The 16,416-nt window shown below is 38.4% G+C and overlaps 1 protein-coding gene across 1 annotated transcript in view; it reads right to left on the bottom strand.

Annotated features, from left to right (window-relative positions):
* Nucleotides 1–16,416, bottom strand: part of CALCR (calcitonin receptor) — a 71,468-nt gene that overhangs the window by 34,549 nt on the left and 20,503 nt on the right. The window contains exons 5-7 of the mRNA XM_026039476.1: nt 10,116–10,228; nt 5,691–5,782; nt 473–599 (exon numbers count right to left, since the gene is read on the bottom strand). Of these exons, the coding sequence (XP_025895261.1) occupies nt 473–599; nt 5,691–5,782; nt 10,116–10,228 (332 nt within the window). The remainder of the gene's footprint in view (nt 1–472; nt 600–5,690; nt 5,783–10,115; nt 10,229–16,416) is intronic.

Below are 16,416 nucleotides of genomic sequence, written 5' to 3'. Positions count from 1 at the left end.
AGCTACTGGTTTGATTTACCACCTTTGGAGAAAAAAATGGAGTGAATAGATGGGGTTTTTTGTTGGAATTTGAGAATCAGAAGTCAGAATGCTCTCCATCCCTGCCCTTGCAGGAAGTATTTGCTTGGGAGAAAGGACAGAGGACCAGTGAGAGGACCAGTGTGAATCCCTCCCTATAGAGCCTTTGTAGGCAAATGTCTGGTAGCTGTTGAAAAGGCCAATGGGAGCCTCATACAAGTCCATATGGACAGGCAGGTTACAGAAAGTCTGAGGATTTTCCCTCCTGTGCTATAGTGAAAGATTTTATTATTGCTCAGTGAGCACGGTTGAGTGAAGTTCTCATAACCTGCACCCTCGCTGGAGGGCTCACCAAATGGCTAGCATTTACTGATGAGTGGGGATGCCTGTTTCTGAAGAGGCAGCAGTAATTCCACTTGTGTGTCAAGACAGAGAGGAGTCAAGCTGTACTTACGGGATCCCTTTTTACAAGGCCTGGATTAGGTACAACAGCAATGAGGTGGGCAATGGTAAACATGGAGTTCAGCACATAAGAAAAAAACAGATTCTTGTGCAGCGTTATCCTTTGACAGCTGAGGCTCCTGAAAAATATTAGCACACGTTGTAAATCAGTATTTTCATCCTAATGTCACTTTAACAAGCACATTCTGGCAGAGGTCTCTCAAGAATGCCTTTTGGCAAGATATAGTTGGAAAATACATGCTTTGCATCGCAGCCATAACCCCTGACAATTTCTTTGTTTTTGTTTTTACACCTGTTTAGTACCGCATGCTTTTCAGACCATGTTGTAAAGAGCCATCCGGTCACATTCTCAGCCCTTGATGCCTTCCTTTATTTCATGGTAATMGAGATATTAAGCGGTGAAGCAAAACCCTGAGAATTTTTACAGATGTGCATGATGCAAGTAATGAACCTCAGGAATACTTCTTCATAAATAATTGGGCCCTGGAGACTYGGTATCTCAAATATTCAGATGAAAACTATTTGCTACTTTAGGAATTAGTGGTGAGACAGGATGAGAAATTTGGGCCGGAATCCCCTTAAATTTCAGGGAGATTTGGGTTGCTATCCTGCATGTTTCTGAGTCCAACTGAGATCCCAAAACAGAAGGGGTTGTTTTCTTGTGAAAACTTTTCTAAATGTCKGATTTTTTTTTYYTTTTTTTTTTTTTCATTATTTCTGCTATTGTGGGCAGCAGAATTTCCTAAGAAAAGTTCAAAGAATTGTTGTGCAGCTAAATCATGGCTGCAGTTTCAAATCTGAACTCTTTCCCTGTCTAATCTGCACTGGGACCCTAATGACACCGGCTCAAGCACCTGTGCAGTGCTCCATGCCAGGAGCTCAGCATGATGCTGCCAGGACTGCAGAAAAGCAATCCTGGAGCTGCAAGATAGCACTGGGATGTCTGTATTCAGTGCATTCAGTGATCAGTGGGAGAAAGCAAGCAAATAAAGGGAAAAGAACAGCTGAGAAGAGCAAATATCTCTGCTTTCATGAGAAAACGCTCACTGTCCGCATTAGAAGTCTTTTATGGACTGGTTTTGAGGGTTGCAGTGACTTTCTGCTGCTAGGTGTGTGCAGGTCAATGCAGAATGCACCCTCTGTAAAGCAGGGAACACTAATTTGACCAGCTACACTCTTTCATGTTTCTTTATCTTTTATTTATTTCCCTGTCTGGTTCTATATGGTATATTCATATCCATATGTGGAGTAGACTATGTGCACTCTCCTTGTCTATACTTCCCATTTACATCAGTGAGCTGATCTCATCCTACCCCCTCCAATGCCTCAGTCTACTCTTTAACATCCCTCTCCCTTCTCAAGACCTCCCTTTATAATGGAAACTTACTTTATCTTTTTGAATTTTGTATCTTCATCCATGGCTTAGTTTATCTCTAGTTTCCCTCACTCCTTTCATGTTCCTTCTCCTATTCATCTCTTAGCTCATTTAACAAATAGCCTGAAATTGCTGTCCAGTAATCCTCTTCCCCAGTTCCAGTCTTTTTCATCTCCCTTCTTGTTCTTGCCCTCCACATGAAACTGCTCTCATGAGCCTCTGGCAAAACCCAAACCATTATTCTATTCAGTCCCTCTGCTTTTGACAATGAGCTGTGATTTTCTTGTCTAAGGTCTCTTGGCTCTCTTTTTGCCTCCTTAATCACTCCTGCATTCTTGAAGGATCCTCCTCATCCCATACACCACTTTCTGTATGCTCCTTTCTGTGCTTTATAAATCAGTATGCAAAAAGATATCATCAAGCCAGTAACTCAAGTCTAAAGCCTATTTTGCCCTTGCAGCTTTCTCTGTGTCACTACAACCCTATGCATTGTGTCTCAGACTTTCAACATCTCCTATGTTTCATCTGAAMGATACATCTCCTCCTGTCTATTTCCAAGATTCAGCCTACCTTTTGAGTTTCTAATTTAATTTCTATTTCAGCTATTTCAAGGTACTTTTAGCATTATTTTCTTTATAGATCTATTTTGTGAATCTGTCATCACATGAATGTCCAGAATGCTATTTTTATTACTGCCAGTCAGCTCTTTTTCATCTTCCTGTCTTTTGCTTATCTTTCAAGCAATTATTTTCATGCAATCTACCATGCTCCTCTAGGAAACCTAGGAAAAACTTGCCCAAAATGTCCACAAACTATTTTCATCACCCTTCTTCAAACAGCTTTAAAWGCTTTGGTAACAATTGTGCAGTAGGTGTGTTGACATCATCATCATTATTCTGGCAAATCTAGTCATATTGTACTGTATCCAAATGTCTTTGTTTTAATAATTCAGTTAAAAACAATTTGGTGCCAGGAGTCTCTTTTCTTTTCTTTTGTATTTTATCATATAAGATAATAGGGTCTCAGACTGTAATTGTAAAAAATATTGCTATGATAATGTGATATATGTAACTACTAGAGATTCCTCTTTATGGCTACTCAGCTACGAGTAAGTATTGCTTAATATAATCACTGCTGATTCAGTGATTCAGTATTCCCTTTTGAAAGTACTGCAACATCTGTGATATCAAATCATTATGAATCTTGATATCCAAAAACTGAAAAGAAAATAAGAGTCTTCTCTCACATGGTGAAACAGCAGACTCTGTAAGCTGCTGCATTTACAGTCAAAGACTATGGTGCACAGCTCTGAAACCTGAAGTTGCTGTCTGATTGATCGTCTGATTGACAGCCTACCTTCTAGTGAAGGTCAAATAATCCATCATGGTCCTATCCAGACAATTGAAAACATTTGAATATATCATCAGGCCCACTCCCATATAGCTTGATTCTCAATTTTTTCATTTATTCACAATCTTGGTTGGGTTCCCTCTTTAATTTCCCATCTCCCAATAATCTTTCTGTCAGGGAATAGTCACGGTAGGGAGAGGAGAAGTGGAGTGGGCAGAAGAAGAGGAGGTGTGTGCCTGTCAGAGGAAGTCTCTCACAGAAATGAGTCTTTTGGCACTGCCTGGGAATGACCAGGGTTGGGAATTGCCCATGACTCAGGCAGACAAGCGAGTCAGGCAGCCTGGTCCCCACCTACCTAGCTGCAAGGTCTCATTAAGACATGGTCACCTGCTGGGATCATTCTGAATAGCAGCTTTACCAGATCCTGTTTCTCCTCTTCCACGCAGCTCTGAGTCCTGGGTATAGGATTTCAAATCAGATTAAATTTTACTCTTCCCAGGTTTCTCGAAACATTTATGTGCCTGCGCTTTCATGCTTTGTACCTTCTACAAAGACGAGAACGCAATTCAGCAGTTCATTGCCCTTGTGTATGAGGTGCTTGGCTGTCAGAGCTTGATGCTTAGTAGATCTTAGTACTACTGTAGTATCTGACTGCAATAACCTGGCCYGCATTAGAGGTAGGGGGGCAGGGATAACACACAGCACCTTCTTATAGGATCAGGCTGTGTCTGAAAACTAAAGTCTGCTATGAGGGGTATAGCTTTTCCTAGAAAACAAAATAATAAAACCACTCAGTCTGGTTTCTGCACTATTTACTTTCTCTGTATGGGGAACAAATTCTGACCTGTAACAAAGTTTCTTCAAAAGTCTGTCATCCTTGAAGTATYATTTGCAGTATGCATTTTTCTATCCTTAGAGCACTTTATTTCCTACCTTCTCAGCTTTCTTTCTATCTGCTAATTTTAATTACTTTAGAAATAAAAATATCTCCACACTAATTAACTGAATCCATCCAGTGCTTTGGATTATTTGGTTTCGAATACTGAACAAATTTAGTCATGTTACAGTTGAATAAGAATGTGCAAATTTAAATCTAATTTTGTTCATGTATCTGTGTAATTCTATTAATTTGTCCATTAAAGAGACAAAGCCAAAATCTTAACTACTGTAAATTAGCTTAACACCAAAGAAGTTAAACAAGCTGCTGACTTGCCTGGAGTATCTTTCTGAAAACATCATTTGTTAKCTCTCTCTAGCTATTATTCCTCAAAGCAAAAGTTTCAAATAACTGCAACCCCAAGTGAACTGGTCCCTGTTTAACTGGCCCTTTCCTCCCTTGCTTGAAATTACTTTTGTCATTACCTTCCAAAATCACCTATTKCCCATGTTTTCCCCTAATTAACCACTTTCTCCTCCTCTGCTCACTGATTCTTGTCATAAGATTCACCTCATCTTGTTCATCTTTTTGATGACTTGTTCATCTTTTTGAACAAGTCTTTCAAAACAACTTCTATGGCTGCTTTAAAATCACTTTCCAGACACATCCCAGGACTAGGTATATTAAAAATGACATGACAGTTTGTCATCTGCAGGCAGGTATATCTGTGTTCTGGCATAATCAACAATCTTAACTTGAAATAACTTGAAAGACAGGCTAGGTTACCGTCTCCATACCTCTACTGATAGTGAGCATTTCCCTCTCTCTGCCCATGAAGTATTTGGCCTTCTGCAGACAACTGATGTATCTTTGCTGAAATAAATAATACCTCCCCAACTGGGTCATTTTACTGAATTAAAAAAAAAATCCTACCTTTGTTATTCTGTTGCATCAGAATATCTGGAAACGGGCTTTACAACAACAACTTCTAAAGTGTGCTATCAGTCCTGGCAGTTCACAGTTTATAATAGAGTAATGGAAGTGTAACACTACAAAATGACTACCTAGGAGCTACAAGAAGAATGTATTTTATCCCAGGCTTCATAGCTCTCTGTGCACAATGACTCTGGGCTTTGCCAAGTGGCTATTCTTGAATATTTTCCCCATAGTCATCTCCCCCGTCATCTAATTTATAGAAGTGTTTACTGTGACTACTGTTGAGAAATCCTCTGTGACTAGAGTGTGATTTAGATATATCAACTTTTCACATGATTTGAGAAAAAAAAAAGAAAAGAAATAATCAGAGACCTTAATATGTTAGAAATGTGGTGTTTTGTTGCAACTGGTAAAGAAGGAGGTTTACTGCATTCCCATTCCCACCATTTCTCATTTTTATGTTAATCTGGACAAGTTTAACAGCTTGCTCTTTGCTGCACACCACTGATAGATGTCGCTTTGGTGAGGTGACTCTGTGATGTTGCTTTTTTTTTGCCAGGATTATATAAAAATGTTCTAAGAAGAGCTGCTTTTCATTGTCATATCCCCTTCCAAGTTTTTCTTTGCTTAAGATCCCTCCGAGAATGAACAGAGTCTGTAAAAAACACTCACTTGAAATAGAAGAAAATTGCCAAGGAAATCAACAGGGATGTTATAGACAAAGCATGGCCAACGATCGCCATATAATAAAGTATGAACGCCATCTGCAATGTAACAAAAAGAAAAAAAAAAGCAAACGAACAATTTGCAGGCACTCATTTCTCACTAAGGTAGAATCTACACAATCAACTTCTTGTTTTACATTTCTTTACTTTCAAACATTCTTTTGCAATATACTTTAAATGCCTGTAACACATTAAATAGTTAAGGTCTACAGATGAGATGTTTCTTATATAAGTTGATCTGTTTCTGCTCTTTGCACTCAAGCCACTAAGATTGCTGTTAACTCTGTGACTCATGAACTTTCTAGAACTTTAAGTCAGCACAGTGGACAGAACTTATGTGGATTTTCAAAACAGCCCTTGATAAGATTCCATCGCAAAAAATATTAAAGAAAACAGGTTGCCAGGTCATTTTATAGTCTGAAATCTGCTTAAACAAAGAGGAATAAATATCTTAACGGCTGCTTTGGGGATGGAGATGAGTCAGCAGTGAGGTACCTCTGGGACTTGTATTGAGGCTTTTTTTTTTTTAATATCTTCATGATGATCTTCCTCAATGACCTATGACAGCAAGGTGCAGAGAAATCTTTAAGTTTCTACACRTTGCACAGTTCTTCTGGATAATAGGGAATTCAGAAAAGTCTCAAAAAGGTAAGTGAGCTCAGAGTACCATCTGGATTCCAAAATATATGAATGTGAGCATGTAGGGACAAATAATTTAAACCTAAGTCCACATATGCTGAACCCAGGACTGACAAGTAAAACCCAGTAGGAGATTTTGTTGCCATCCTGGTCGGTTCTGAATCATTGGTCAATGCATGGTGAGTGCCAAAACGTCAACAAAATGTAAGACATAATCAAATACTGAGAATAGAAGAACATTTTGCCACTGCTTAAAATTTGTCATTCCCATATTGCAATGGGAATGCAAACCATTGCAACCATTCATTGCAAACCAATGCAAACCATTGCAAAACCATTGCAATAGTTTTGTATTTCTGATCTTCACACCTTAAGAAGGACACAATGGAAATGAACAAGGTGCAAGGAAGGCAACTGAAATAATTAATGGGATGGAGCAGCTGCATTAAGATGAGTGGCTATAACTGCCACTTGGAAAGAAGAAATCAAAGGAGTCTTACAGCTGAGGTCCACAAAATCATGAAAGCAATGAATGGTGAAGACTATTATGCAGCTCCTACCACACTAGAACAACAGACCCTGTGACAAATCATGTTCTTGAGACAAATCCAAATCATTGTGCAGTAAATGTTGCTTATAAACAAAGAATCAGACTCTCACTTTAGCAAATATCACCRAAATATAAGATGTGTGTGTCCATATTTTGTATGCCAATGGTGAAACAAAATTGTAGGGCAGCACTTTGGCTGCAGAACACCGCGRTATTTAAATGTTGTATTTTGGTCTCAGCCAAGCTCTTAACCATCATCCAGCTGTCAGGCTGCAGGAGGCTAACAGCACGCCAGGCTTTGCCATTCTCTTCTGAGAGCACTAATATATTATCAGCCCATACTGAAGAGACTACTAGATACAAGGTCTTAGCTCCTCTGCTGGGTTGATTTCATTAGCTCCTTTCATTCATTTTTCTTGTCTTATGCACGGGCTATTTTTCTTGTCAATGATTACATAAATCCCTTTAGCATCACATTCCTCCCTGAAAAGCTTGCAAGTACTACTGCAGCAATTTAAGCACTGTTTTTATATTCCTCCACCTTTGATTCTTTTCTGTGAGAAGAAAGAAGGGGGAAAGGCATATTTTAATGCAGTTCTTTCAGTGCAGACATCTTCAGTTAATATTTGGCTAGCTTCTAATTGCTTTTTGCAGTCCTGAGCTTTACAATCTTTGTGTTTTTTTCCAGGTTCCAACTCATTTTAAACTTTCAATTGGAAACAGGGATGAATAAAATTCAGAAAAAAAATCTATTCTTCCTAGCATAGATGTAAAGTGTCTTACCCGATTTGTTCTTCAGCCATTTTACAACTTTGGAATCAGCTCCTGCTCTCATTAATGTAGATGATATGGTAGCCTGATTCATATTTCCACCAAAACCACATTTATACCATCGTGGTCTATAGAGTGGGCATATAAATACCATTTACAAAATTATGGAAATCTATGAATTTTATTTGGAAAAACTCTTATGTCTACAAGTTTTCCTCTGCACAGACTAACCACAATATCACTAATGAGCCTGACCTCTTGACAAGCTCTTCTAGGATCACCACCTACTACAGGGAGGGTCAACCAGACCGCAGTGAATACAAGACAACTTTCCAAACACGGAGTAGCAGGAGTTGCTTAAACACAAGTGCACATGACATTTCTTTCACTGCATACTAAATAGTTGCTATAGTTTTTCTCTATATTAAATTGAATACAATTTCCAAGCCTGAATTTTATTTACACATCAATGGTTAATAATCTTTATGTTGTCTGAAACAGCTATAGAGGCTTCTGGATAATTAAATGCATATGTATATGTATACGTGTGTGCATCACAGAAGACTGTAGCTATTCATACTATCTTCCACTACAACCATGAAATCATTTTAACTCGATACCTGGCACTCAGCAATAGCATTTTTGTTTACTCCATGTAAATGTTCAAGCTTCAAAAAATATTTCTAGAAATAATAATGAAGGCAGATCAGAACGGACTAAATTGTCAGATAATAAAGAATATGGTATATCACTGCATTTTTTAAAGCTGTGATATATTTTTTAAATAATCTATCTCACAAATACAGCATATTGATATTTGMTATTGATATTTGTTACCAACTTCAGACAAATAAGAAACTGTTATGTCAACGTCTCATTCCTTAAAATATCAATCATTCATATCTYTTCTGCCATATAGGATTTATAGCATGATTTTTTATAGTTTATGCAGATCTTTTTTTCACCTTGGGCTTGAAAAACTTCTAAAAACCCCTACTAGAATGTTGCTTTTTCCTTCAAATTCTTCACTTGAGAAAAGAGAATTCTCCAAAAGAAATGCCTCCTACTCAGTTAATTAAATTATCGCAGGTACATGAAAATAACCTAGAACTCAAACATATTCCTGATTTTTGAAGGTTTGGATWAAAGGTCAAAATTCAATTTGGCATTACTGTAAAGTCAGATTCTTACTGCTTTTTTCCATTATTTTTTGTTTCAGAAAAATCTCAAAGTACGTCTAATTTTCCTTTGTGTTCTATCTCCACTTTGCTTGAAAAATGTCCAAAATTCTTCTTCTGGAAGGCATGAATAATAGGTAACAGAACTACATTTTTTCATCTCCATATGGGCCAACATCTGGAAAAAATATATTTTTATGGTGTTTCCATTTAATGCCTCTGTGATCTCAGGTTGTTACTATTATTCTCTCCTTGTTACACAGGTGAACCCCTTTTTAACCCGAAGGTCCTCATGCCTCAAAAACTTTTGGAATTTACCTCCCATCTAGTCCAACATCCTCTTCCAAGGCACTTTAAGCTGGATCATTACTAAATATAACCACAGACTGGCTTTTGGTTGGGTAAATAAAAATTCGCCAGCACAAACACCAACCCCAAATCAAGTCACTTTCTGACTCTTTTCCTTACACATTTCCAAAGAGTCACAAATTATTCTGTCATGAATCTACAATCAGATTTTCCTGGAGCTCCATTCATATTTCAGAAATATATTTATTTTTTCACAAGCTTCCCTAACTTAATTTTTCAAAGCTTTTCTCAGATTTCTCTTTCCTTGTTTCTTTTGGTGCTTTTATACTCAGTTCTCCTCTTTCAGCTGAGCAATTTGACTTTGGAACTATCGATGCAAATGCTTAATTTCGTACTGTAAGTAATCTCATTGACTTCAATCAAACTGTGAAAATTAAATCTGTTCAGGCTTGTAGGATTTTTGCCATAATGGTATCTTCACAAATATTTCTTTTCAAAGAGAGTAAGCATAGGGTTATACTCTTTGTTCATAAAAAATAATTTCAAATTATGTTAAAATTTGCATTGGTGCAGAGAAGACATCAACAGTTTGGGAGATGTATGTTAAAGAAAGCAAAAATGAATTTTTAAAGGATCATTTCATAACTGTTGGACAATGACAAATAATTAAAAATGCATTTGAAAAATACTACAAAACTGGTCAAATAATTGGTCATATGAATTATTACTAAAGTATCCACCCTGTCAGATAATTCATCAAATAATTTTAATAAGTTAGAATCTCAAGGACAATGATCTTAAATTCTTGTGCAACAAATAAAGTTGATTGACGAGGGCTATTCTGACCTCTCTCATATGTATCTTATAGCTAGTCCAGCCCCAAACCATTCTCAGACAATGACTYTCTTTTTAACTTGTAGCATACCTTCAGTTTTTCAGAGGTGAAAGAATTGCAGAGAGTATAGTTGGACCATGTTCGGTTGCTCTCAGGATGTCGGAACCAGTTTCCAGTTTCATCACAATACTTTGAAGCCCTTTCTGAAGATAAATTGCAATAACAGTTATTTTAGCACGTGCATATTATGCCTTTAAGTATTCATCAAAAAGAAATAATATGTTTGTAAATAAAAGCCTGTGTAAGAAAAACTACAGGATTTTCAGCTTGTCCAATTAATATATATCTTTCTGTTTCCGTTTGCAGAGATTTATGTCAACGTCCACTTTATATGGACATTGGATTTATATGTCTTTTATCTGCTTCCTTTGGTCTTGAATGAATGCAGTAGACTATAAATCTAAGACTTCGTTCAGAAGCAATCATGTGATCTGTGATAATAATTAATTTAAAGAGGCTGTTATAATTGTTTATGGAAGAAATAATAATGTTAAGCTCAGATATAGAGCTTGTACTAGATGTATATATGAAACACAGTGATGTCTGCATATGTTCAGTTTTCATGAGAGCCTACACTAAGAATATTGCAAAATGGATAYATCCACTGACTAGCATATAAATTAGCATTTTTTGGATTCTTTTCTTATTTATTTTTATTATTTTTTATTTTTTATTTTATTTTATTTTTTTTTTTTAACTCACAAGAAGACACTGAATAAACTGGTGTGTTTTGGGCCTTTCCACATGTGCATCAGGGCTGACTTCTGCACCACAGGTCACTCTGACATCTTTTCACAGAGCCACGCAGTACAGATCACTCATCAGAGTCATGTTTCTTTGCACGTGTCCTTTTATTGTGGTACAGGGACTCCAAGGATCGCAGGAATATATCATTGTGACGGGACTGAAGGCTGTCTGGAAGCACACATGTGGGCTGTACATGTGTCCTCTCAGCCAGGCATATATTTCTGTCTGGGAAACCATGGAAGCCGAAGCACAGGCAGTCACTTCTAATCACCTGTCAAAATTTGGACTCAGTCCTTTGGCCTTTACTCAAACCTCGGCCACATGGGAGACTGAAAAGTTTGCCTGAGTGATGAAGGCAGGAAGCACATAAGAAATGTTAGCAGTTGATGTTTTCGTAGATAGTGGTTCAGATATTTTATGAAAAATACAGCATTTCAAATTTGACTTTTTATATAAAAGAACAAAAACTCTACTTTGACTTCCCTCCACCTATATCATCTTTATAACTGTATTGGTTCTATACATATCATATTAATATTTACAGTCTCAATACTTCTACAGAGACAACTGCCTTTTTTTTCTGTTCAGGATGTGCCTTTATAGTTCTTAAACAGTTCAGATGATTTATGATATTAATTTGGAAGATTCCTATTCCCTCTTTACACCTAATTAAGAAAAGCTATCGATTACAATGCCGTTGATATAAGATGTGCTACCTTCCTCTGACTAGAAATAAATTGCATGCACCACCAATGCCAGAAAAAGGSACCACTTAGTCACCCAGAAAATAGGATGCTGTAGAAATTACTGTGAGTTTAAAACTCATTTTGGGGGGGAAAAATTGTTGCAAATCAATACGTGCATGAATGAAGAGAGGAACAGTACATGTTATCTCAGGCTACCATCACTTCAGCTTGGAGATTATCTTTGCCTGCCTGTGCAGTTCCCTTGTACTCTTTGCCAGAAATTATCTAAAGCTGGAAAAAGTTTTCAGTCACTGATAAAGATTAATGGTTATGCTACCATGGAACACAGTGTACAAACACTCACCTACTATCCTATGCACTGTGCAATGTACATGCCTGTTGGTAATATGCTATACAGCATAACGCTGGTATCATCTATCATCTCTGTACTTTGATGTCTAGGTAGGCTTTCTGCCTTAGCTTAACATGACCTCAGTAAATTAGAGGTAAATCTATTGCTTCATACTTTTCTGTGAATCCAGACATATCGTGGTGCCTAGTTTGGAAGCTGCTGGTGTTGCCACAGYCCACTGATTTCTTACTCAGATGTTATCACAGTATGGGACTGTGACAGCCTTGCTGAACACAACACAGATTTTTTTTTAATTTCTTCCTAGAATGCTAGTTAATTTGATAAATGGCACTGGCTAAACTTTATGATGAAAAGACAATTTTTTATGTTACTGTGCTCTTGGAAAATGATAAATAAAGACCATCAGACTTGGGTGCCTGGGTCTCCTGCACCCAGGGTAATCCTGACATACGATGGGTTTAGTCAGTAGGACTGACTTTTGAAAAAGTTTACAGATGAAGCTGTATTGTGTTCTGAAGAAATACACAAATGTGTAAGGACAAGACAGTATAATCAAGGCAAAATATAAGTATGTGTTCCACGATTATTAACATACTGTGTGAACACTAATCTCCTAGGTTGTGTCTATGCCCTATGAACTTGGATCACTTGGGTATCATATTCAGAGTGTAGGAATTGTGATGTTTCGTGGCATTCATCTCACATGACTTAAGCACCTTAAATCATATATTTGCTTAAAAGTATTTTTGCAGGCTCTCTGCAGTTCCTTGGAATAACAGAAAATTCAAGAGTTCTCTGGGCATCAGATGAGAAAAATCTCATCCATAATGGCAGTTTCTTGGGAATACTAAAATGTTCAAAAACATTAACCAGTAACAATAATTTTTCAAGGGGTTTGTGCTACCAATAATACTTCTATGAATCATATTTTCATACAAAACAACTCATTTTGATATAGAGCAAATATTTTACCTCAATAAGTAYGAAAAGTCTATCAATCAATCTTTTTACAATTAGAGTAGCTCAATGGCTAGCAGATGCTAAAGGACACTTTTTTCTTATTGTTCAGTTATACCTTCATAGCTAACAGAAGTTTTCTGCTGCTGCAACACACGCTCAGCACATACCAGAGATCAGATTGTTTGCTATTCCTTGGATAAATCCAATTACTACTTAGTTTTGCAGATGAGGAATAGGAATTGCTGATACTTCTGTAGCACATCTGACTTACTTATATTCTCAGGAAAATATTCCAGAAGAAATTATTCCAAAACAACAACAACAGCAGCAGCAAAATAGATATAACACAATGGAGCTCCTAGAAAACTTCAGCTGCAGGGCCCTATAACTGAAGAGTGATATTATCAAAATGCTTCAGTCAGCAGAACTGGAATCTGTATAATAGAGTCATGCTGTGCACTGAGTGGGGAAAGAAATTATGTTTAAAACATAGCTAACAAGTTGGCTAAGAAGCAGGATAGAAATGCACAGAAGGTGATTTGGAAAAAGAAGCAGCTGGACAAAGAATCCATCTGAAGAAACAGATTTGTTTTATTTATCACTGTCCAAATGACGTCACCGGAAGACAGGAAAACAGGATCTGTGGAAATTCAGAGGTCTTTAGCAGAGCAGATTCTGGGGCAGGAAGGGAAGGGCTCTCCATGGCACAGTCCTCCCTGCATGGCTTAGTTCACTGCAGCAGGTCCCTGGGGCACCCGGGCACCCGAGGCTGCTTCCTCCAGCCTCCAGCCTGGCTGCAAACACAGACCTGTCGCTGTGCCGGGACATGCCAGTGAGAAGGAGAGTGGGATGGACTGGGCACGCTGGAATGGGTTTGCTAGCTGGGGGGCTGCGGTTAGGATGCTGCCTGCAGTAGGAAATACCTGGGAAAGTGGCCTCCTGCCAGCTCTCAGACATGGCTTGTGGACCAGGAGGTCTCTCTCTTTCTGGTTTGTGTACGCTCATGATTTCCCATCTGCAATGACTATGCCTGTCATTTTGTATCTCACTCAGCTTTGTGCATTTTGCCAGCTGAGGAAAGGACCTGTCTGTGACCACCATATCCAGTCCCTGGTGTCACCRCTGCTATATCCAGAACGATTCATCAGAATCACTCAGTGTGTTCTCCAGCTCCTGCATGGGATATTTATCCTTCTCTAAAGATATTTTTATAGAAGATAATAAGTTTTGGAGACTGCAAAACAGCACAAGAAGAGAGTGACAGTGAAGAAAAATACAGCCTGTGTCTTTGCCATCTCTGCTGCCAGGGTGCTCCTCAGAGCCAGGGAAGGTAGGGAGTGCACCATGCTGCAGATTGAATGGACATCTCTCCCTCCAGCCAGCTGTGACRGATACGTTCCTTTCCCAGCTCATCCTGGCCTGTACCTTACATGCAGCCCTGTTTTGTTGCTGACCACCAGCGACCGATCTAATTCTGGCAGGCGCCATCGTCCTGATTTCTSTTCTCACTGAGACTTAACAAAAACAGTCCTCAAGGCTACATCGTAAACAGGGAGCTAAGGCCGACACACTAACCTAAGTCTTTGAAGTTAAAAATATGACTACAAGCCAATCATCTTATTCCATAAATACTCGGACAGCCTGAGAGCCCCTTTGAGCTCTCCTGACACGGCTGCGGCCTGCACACCAGGATCTCCCCTTGGGCAGGGACGCCTCTCAAGGTTACTCCTCGAGGTTCCTCGAGAGATCTTCCTTTCCACCGCAGACTTGTGGTAAGTGAATATAGCGCTCTTTCTTTCTTTCTTCCTTGCTTGCTCTCTCTCTCTCTCTCTCTCTCTCTCTTTAACTTTACTTTGTAACATAAGCACCCTCAGTCATAAACCGTTGACCAGGTCTGGGACTAGGATTGGATTCAGCCGCACCCAGACTCCTCTCGGAGCCTGGAAAGCAAGGGGGTCCAATCTGAACCTCGTGACTCAACGGGAGGGTATCCCAAGATAATCCTGTATTATCTGTGCCTCCATGTAGTAAATAATAGAGTGATCTTGCCATAGAATCTCGTGAAATCATTATTATACTAATAAATCATATCGTTMGTTCTCTATTTGAGTGAAGTGCATTTTGTCACTCGYCCCTGYCACCACTCGTTCCGTGACACCAGTGATAGGGTAATACAATAAGGCTCCTCTGATTTTCAGTCATGAGAGATAACAAAATATTAATCCTCCTCTGAGGAAATTGTTTGTGGGTACATATATAGGCCTGTTTTTGAACTGTCACCATAAAAACTTCTTTCTTGGAGCCACAAGGAGAGTTATGAGCAATTAGTTTGCAATATGAAATCAAAGATGTAAATAAACCCAATGAAGTAGGGAATTGAATGGTGCTTTGGTAAAAATAGTTGGATCATTAGATCAAGTCCCTGCCTGCAAGCCAGGCAGGCTGGTTCTGTGTTAGATGGTTACTGCTCTTAAACATGTACCCTGCCAGGAGAGGAAAGGGACTGAAAATGAAGYGAAAAGGTGTGACTATCATAATGAACTCTGTGCAAGAAACTGTACTGCTTTGTGTGATTGCGTTAAATTCACCCTGACCATGAGTGGAAAGCTCAGATAGTGAGGTGGGCAATATAAAATTATGCTTCCATAAAGCAAAGGGCCTGGGCATTGCATGGGGCACCTCATAATGCCCCCAGTAAATCCATCTTGGTGGAAGACCATTATATTCATGATCTATTTTAATATTATTTTATTAGSAAGAATATTACCCGAATGAATTATGCACTATATTCCTATTAAATACAATTCCCATCAATTTCAGCATGACTAAGAATTATCTGAGGAATTACAACAAAGATTAATCTGGATAAAAGACAAATATAAAATATAATTCAAAGGAAACTGTGTATGAGGTAGAATGGATATGGGAGTATAAAACCCAGCTCTGCTCAGAGATTCACAGACAGGGATGGATGAGATGATGAAGTTCCTGCTGCCACTGGAGTTAACCCAGTAGATCTCAGTATGTTCTCCCAAAACATTGATTTTTTTTAATGCATTATTACATTGCACAAGATGGTCACTGCGAGAAAGAGATCACCACAAAAGGCTACAGGTGTCCTGGCTTGTACGGGAGGATTTCTGTAAGTCTGTTTCCTTTAAGATTCTAATCTTCTTTCATGAAATAGATCTGCATCAGATAGGAAAAGAAGTGTGTAGGAACCCCTAGCTCATTAAACAGATGAGAGTATTACAGTGATCCTTTGCTATTCCTGAACTTAGATTTCTATCTGGTACAAACTAACCTAARTTTGGAGAAATAAGTGGGATTATGTCAGGTTGAGTTGGTTATGAAGCTGTCAGGCAGAAAATGGACTGAAAACTCAGCGCACTGTGGCTCTCATTTTGCTCCTGGGCCATTTTTGTCAGAATATGATTTCACCTTATTTACTTTCTAACATACTGTAACAACTCCCTCCAGAATATGATTTCATCCTATTTACTCTCTGACATATTGTAAGAATTTCCTCTTGGCATCAATAGTATATGCTATTGAGGGTTTGGAT

Source organism: Nothoprocta perdicaria, unplaced genomic scaffold (genome assembly GCF_003342845.1).
Source record: "Nothoprocta perdicaria isolate Ctin4 unplaced genomic scaffold, notPer1 scaffold_23, whole genome shotgun sequence".
Lineage (NCBI taxonomy): Eukaryota > Metazoa > Chordata > Aves > Tinamiformes > Tinamidae > Nothoprocta > Nothoprocta perdicaria.
Note: the sequence above shows the minus strand (reverse complement) of the source record. Positions and strands in the feature narration are given on the sequence as shown.